Source organism: Pyrus communis, chromosome 4 (genome assembly GCF_041283825.1).
Source record: "Pyrus communis isolate YQ-2024b chromosome 4, ASM4128382v1, whole genome shotgun sequence".
Classification (NCBI taxonomy): Eukaryota; Viridiplantae; Streptophyta; class Magnoliopsida; order Rosales; family Rosaceae; genus Pyrus; species Pyrus communis.
In genome coordinates this window covers 22,664,170-22,670,169 of record NC_142568.1, presented here as the reverse complement: position 1 = coordinate 22,670,169, position 6,000 = coordinate 22,664,170, and the positions used below count along the sequence as shown (strand labels likewise).

The following is a 6,000-nucleotide window of genomic DNA, read 5'->3' as shown; positions in this document are numbered from 1 at the left end:
CAAGAAATCCGAGTAACTTGGGGCTCAAGTAATCAACTAAAAACACTCTTGTTCTACATCTGCTATACTGAGATAGCAGTGGCACGCCTAACACTCAGTTAATTTTGATTGCGAGTCTCAAGGCCTACACCTAAAGCCCTACAAAGGCACATTTCAGAACTAACTTTGTCCTCTTCTTGTAGCATGTCAACAAGCAAGAGCCCGACTACACATCCAAAGTGTCAATTCCTGGAGGAGCTGTGCTGTTGAGGTCCGAGGATTCTTCTCTATAGAAATTTACGCCTGAGCAACAAGCATGCAAATGAATCAGTAATTTATCTCTCAATCCACATAAAAACAGATAGATTAAAATACAAAATAAAAACATTAATAATTAACGAGCTCTCCTACTATGCCAGCAACTTACGATTCCACAGATTGAAGTCCACACCAGTTTCCATCTCGACCTGAGAAAATAAATTTTCACACATGCTGTAAATAAATTTGATTCATATAATTACCACTAGGTCCACCACTACAAATAATGTAAATCAAAAATAAAAATAAATCTGGAAAATAGTGTATATTAACCTCTTCGGGAAGATGAAAAACGAGGGCTACAGGATGGCAATAGGAAACCCTAGTAACCACGGAATCGACTTTAGTAACAAACGCACGCAAACATAGGTCAGATCGATTGGCGAGCGCGGCCTCGTGCGTCAACCGGAGCGAACCCGCAAGGGGGATGTGGGGCCCGATATGGGGACCGCCATTAGCTTTTTGATCCTGCAGGATACGTCGTCCAGTGGGATTGCCCACACCGAGTAAGACTGCCTTTCCTCCATCTTCACCACCTCGATCTCCAGCTCCGCCGTGGCATTTAGGTTATTTTCCAATTGGTAAGTAACTAATTAAATCAGTTCGGTGACTGAATTAACTTGGTCGCGTCCAAGACGGAGATGGGGAGGAAGGATATTGACAGAGAGAGAGGTGATTGCATCTGTTTTGGGTTTTCTATTACCATATTTTTGTACCACATTATCATATCATATTAGGTGGCATTTGACGTGGACAACCATATCATTTGAGTTAATCAGATTTTTAAATTTAGTTCATTATTTAATAAACTAATAATTAAAAAAAAGTAGTTAGTTAAATGATGAATTAAATTGCTCTTATAATCTCGCACGTATTGGTTTGCACATGTGATTAAGTTGAGGAGAACATTGATGTTTACTAGTAGTGGGACGTTGAATGTTCTCTAAATCTTTAGCAACTTTTTCGTTATTTATTCAAATGTTGGTCATAACTTCGGTTGTGCAACTTGATTCCACTCTTTGTACATTGTGCCTGTTTTCATATAATTTAGTCATGATAACTAGTTGATATATGCTTGACCATCCCATTATGCCTCCAGTAATGATGCTATCCCATTTGGCCGTCCTATTTTGCCTGATGGACCAGTTCGTTAGGCACATATAAGAAAGTCGTCGAGTCAAAGTTGTGTCGGCGGTTTTTCTTTTCAAAGTAGGATTCTCTCCTCTCTTTTTTTTTTCCTCTCCTTCGTATTTGAATGATCACGGTTAAATTACATCGATATCTTATATTAATTTTTTTATAGAGAAAGACAAAGACATACAAAATGGAAAGTGTGAGAGGAGGAGAGAGAAAATGATGGAAATAAGATGAGAGAGAATCTTAATCATTTTTTTACAGGTCATTGTGGACCCTTGCCCAACGGTTTACACACTTGGCCCCGTCGAAATCTGCCATCGGGCAAAGTTCCTCGAGTCAACGAGCTCTAATTTTGCCAGGCAAATTATGGCACAATACGCACCAATTTGTTGATCTGCCAATTTTTTTTGGAATGGCGTACATGATTTTTCATTTTAACGTGACCTTTGGTTGTTTGTTAGAACTTGCTATAAATTTACATGAAAAATCAGATGTAAAACATTGAAACGTCGGAAGAAAAAATAAAGCAGTGAAGAGAGAATATTTGATATCATTGTAGTTTTGTTGGAAAAGAAAGAGGCCCTCCTCACAAATGAAAGCCTTCACAATCATTGACGAAACAAAATACAAAGAAACATAAATACTTATTATCATGCCCAAAAGCTCCAAAAGCGAACGGATTTAAAGCATGCCCAAAAGCTTCTTGCCAATAGGTAGGAAGCATAAACATCATGAATTGCATACTTGATCTGTTCATCAGAGAAAACTGTGGCATTCCAATCAGGAACAACACATCTTCCACCTAAGGATGTGCCTACAACTGGCTTGATATCAAAACCAACTTCACTTGCCAACTCCGCTAATCCCCATGTTGCGAGATTGGGTTTCTTCAGTACCTTGGCTGCCAAATCACCCTGGTCTGCACCAATCTTAAACTTACTATAATGAAGGGTCTGGGAGAGTTTTAATTTCAGTCGCATTCCCACAAAACCTATAGTGTCATCAGCGAGAAGCTGCTCAAGTTCTTGTACTCTACGTTCAGCTACATAACCCTGCCCAGGAATATACTTACGTGCTTCCTTTAGCCCCGGGACGATCAAGCAACGACATCCGGCACAAACAAGCACCATTTGGGCATAGGAAGATCCTGGCTTAAAGTCAAGTCCCATAACAGGGACTTGGGATTTCAAGAAACCCCGTAGTTCTGACATTTTTTCACGAATCAACCGACCATCTTCAACCACACTCACTTTCACTTAAACGCCATGAACTTCAACTTCATAGTTACCCAATTTTGAGAGGAGCGGGACAGGCAACATGATGAAAGAGAGAGAACTGATCAATAGGTTTGTTTATATTTCCTTCGTACTAATAACCCCGTTATATATAGGCTATGATGAGATAAGCATGGAAAGACTGAAAATTCTCATATTTACATCACCTAAATATAGGCAGATGTATATAATAGATTCCCAATGCATTGGATCAAATTATTATGATCTTGCACTTCGTACTACAGTCTAATAATATTTCTTTTCATTTGTAAGTAAGAAGTTTTATGTTCGATTCTTGTCAATAGTGAATTTGAACTACATTATTGCTAGCTTACTCTCATCCCCTTAATGTAAATAATATGATTTGTTATAAAAAAAAAATCACTCTTCATTTATAAGGAAGAAGTCTTAAGTTCGATTCTCATGGGTCAACTATTGTTGCCTGTACAAACGAATTATGTCAAGGGTAGGGCGTTTATAGGGGGTAGGGTTTAGTTTTAATGTCATATGTCAGCCATGGTTCGTCGTACGAAACATAGGTGTCAGGGGTAAGGCATTTATAAGGGGTGTGTTTAGTTTTAATTCCAGGGGTCGACTGTTGTTGCCTGCATGAAGCATCGGTGTCGGAATAAGGCATTTATAGGCCGTTATCAATGGGGGGTATGGTTTCGTTTTAATCTTAAGGGTCAACCATAGTTAGCCAAACAATGCATTGTTGCCTGGGGTAGGCATATTATAAGTGACTATCAACCATGATAGGATATGCACTAAAGTCATAAGTTGTAACATAGTAACCCCTATTTAAGGGGGAAAAAAAAACATTTCTTCGCTGTGCTGTGGCGATGGAAAAAAATTTGAATACGCTGGGCAATGAAACATGCTGAGCTCAGAGTGTTATTATTAACACGCCACTAAATACTTGAACTCATGGTGTTACTATTCATAGGCCTCCACTGCTTCTATTGCGCCTTGAGCTTTCTAGTGGGCCGCATAAGTTTGGGCTTGGGCGTGAGTTTGGACTACGTCTCCCTGCGTCTAAACCATTAATTTTATTTATTTTAAGTTTTATTTTTGTTGAATTTTCATCTTGCCCATACCACAACACGAAACTATCATCTTCATGTTCTACAAAATGTATTTTTGGTGAAAATTTTCTTATAATCCATGTCAAAAAATTCGAAAATAAGGATATAAATATAAAACATGTTTGAATCCAAATAAAGTAACGCAAGAAGAAAAAGAAAAAAGGAGGGGTAAAAATGTTACGATCGGTACTTTTATTCCTATCGTCCTTGAAGGGAGTTGCTAGTGAGATAGCAATCATTTGGCATTATAATCGCTATGTAACTAGCAATTGTGCTGAAATAAAGTTGCTAATTTCATACCGATCTCCCTCTTTTCAAATTTTATTTTTTATTTTTTATTTATTTTTATTTCTCTTACCATAACTACAAACTATCATATTCATGTTCTTCAAAATATATTTTTCCATGCTAAATCTATTATAATTAACATTTAAACAAGTGAAATTAACGATTTAAAACCTAAATTTAAAGATATTCTCATATTTTCAACTTTAAAAATCAATAAAAAATAGTTTTAGGAAAAAAATTTCAATGGAAAAAGAAAAAGAAAAAAGGAGGAGTAAAAATGTTACGATCGGTACTTTTCTTCCTACGGTTCTTGAAGGGAGCTGCTAGTAATCTAGCGATCATATGGAAGTAGAATCGCTACCGAACTAGCAATTAAACTCAAACAGTGTCGCTACTTTGTTACCGATCCCTTTATTTTCAATTTTTTTTATTTATTTTATTTCTCTTACCATAACTACAAACTATCATATTCATGTTCTTCAAAATATATTTTCCCATGCTAAATCTATTATAATTAATATTTAAACAATTGAAATTAAAGATTTAAAACCTAAATTTAAAGATATTCTCATATTTTCAACTTTAAAAATCAATAAAAAATAGTTTTAGGAAAAAAAATTTCAATGGAAAAAGAAAAAGAAAAAAAGGAGGGGTAAAAATGTTACGATCGGTACTTTTCTTCCTATGGTCCCTGAATGGAGTTGCAAGTAGTGTAGCGATCATATGGAAGTAGAATCGCTAGCGAACTAGCAATTTAACACCCATGTTGTCGCTACTTTTATACCGATCCCCCTCTTTTCAATTTTTTTTATTTATTTTATTTCTCTTACCATAACTACAAACTATCAAATTCATGTTCTTCAAAATATATTTTCACATGCTAAATCTATTATAATTAATATTTGAACAATTGAAATTAAAGATTTAAAACCTAAATTTAAAGATATTCTCATATTTTCAACTTTAAAAATCAATAAAAAATAGTTTTAGGAAAAAAAATTCAATGGAAAAAGAAAAAGAAAAAAAGGAGGGGTAAAAATGTTACGATCGGTACTTTTCTTCCTATGGTCCCTGAATGGAGTTGCTAGTAGTGTAGCGATCATATGGAAGTAGAATCGCTAGCGAACTAGCAATTTAACACCCATGTTGTCGCTACTTTTATACCGATCCCCCTCTTTTCAATTTTTTTTATTTATTTTATTTCTCTTACCATAACTACAAACTATCATATTCATTTTCTTCAAAATATATTTTCCCATGCTAAATCTATTATAATTAATATTTAAACAATTGAAATTAACGATTTAAAACCTAAATTTAAAGATATTCTCATATTTTCAACTTTAAAAATCAATAAAAAATAGTTTTAGGAAAAAAAATTCAATGGAAAAAGAAAAAGAAAAAAAGGAGGGGTAAAAATGTTACGATCGGTAATTTTCTTCCTATGGTCCTTGAAGGGAGTTGCTAGTAATCTAGCGATCATATGGAAGTAGAATCGCTAGCGAACTAGCAATTTAACAACCATGTTGTCGCTACTTTTATACCGATCCCCCTCTTTTCAATTTTTTTTATTTATTTTATTTCTCTTACCATAACTACAAACTATCAAATTCATGTTCTTCAAAATATATTTTCACATGCTAAATCTATTATAATTAATATTTAAACAATTGAAATTAAAGATTTAAAACCTAAATTTAAAGATATTCTCATATTTTCAACTTTAAAAATCAATAAAAAATAGTTTTAGGAAAAAAAATTCAATGGAAAAAGAAAAAGAAAAAAAGGAGGGGTAAAAATGTTACGATCGGTACTTTTCTTCCTATGGTCCTTGAATGGAGTTGCTAGTATTGTAGCGATCATATGGAAGTAGAATCGCTACCGAACTAGCAATTGAACTCAAACAGTGTCGCTACTTT

The 6,000-nt window shown here is 34.7% G+C and overlaps 1 protein-coding gene across 1 annotated transcript; it reads right to left on the bottom strand.

The window, feature by feature from the left end:
• Positions 1-2,084: 2,084 nt before the first annotated feature.
• Positions 2,085-2,645, bottom strand: LOC137722187 (uncharacterized). Its single transcript, XM_068461152.1, has one exon. The coding sequence runs from the start codon at positions 2,643-2,645 to the stop codon at positions 2,085-2,087; it is 561 nt and encodes a 186-aa protein (XP_068317253.1).
• Between the last annotated feature and the right edge of the window lie 3,355 nt (positions 2,646-6,000).

What these genes read in the sequence shown, in the direction of transcription:
- LOC137722187 (XM_068461152.1), bottom strand. Translation starts at nt 2,645, where the DNA reads ATGTCAGAACTACGGGGTTTCTTGAAATCCCAAGTCCCTGTTATGGGA.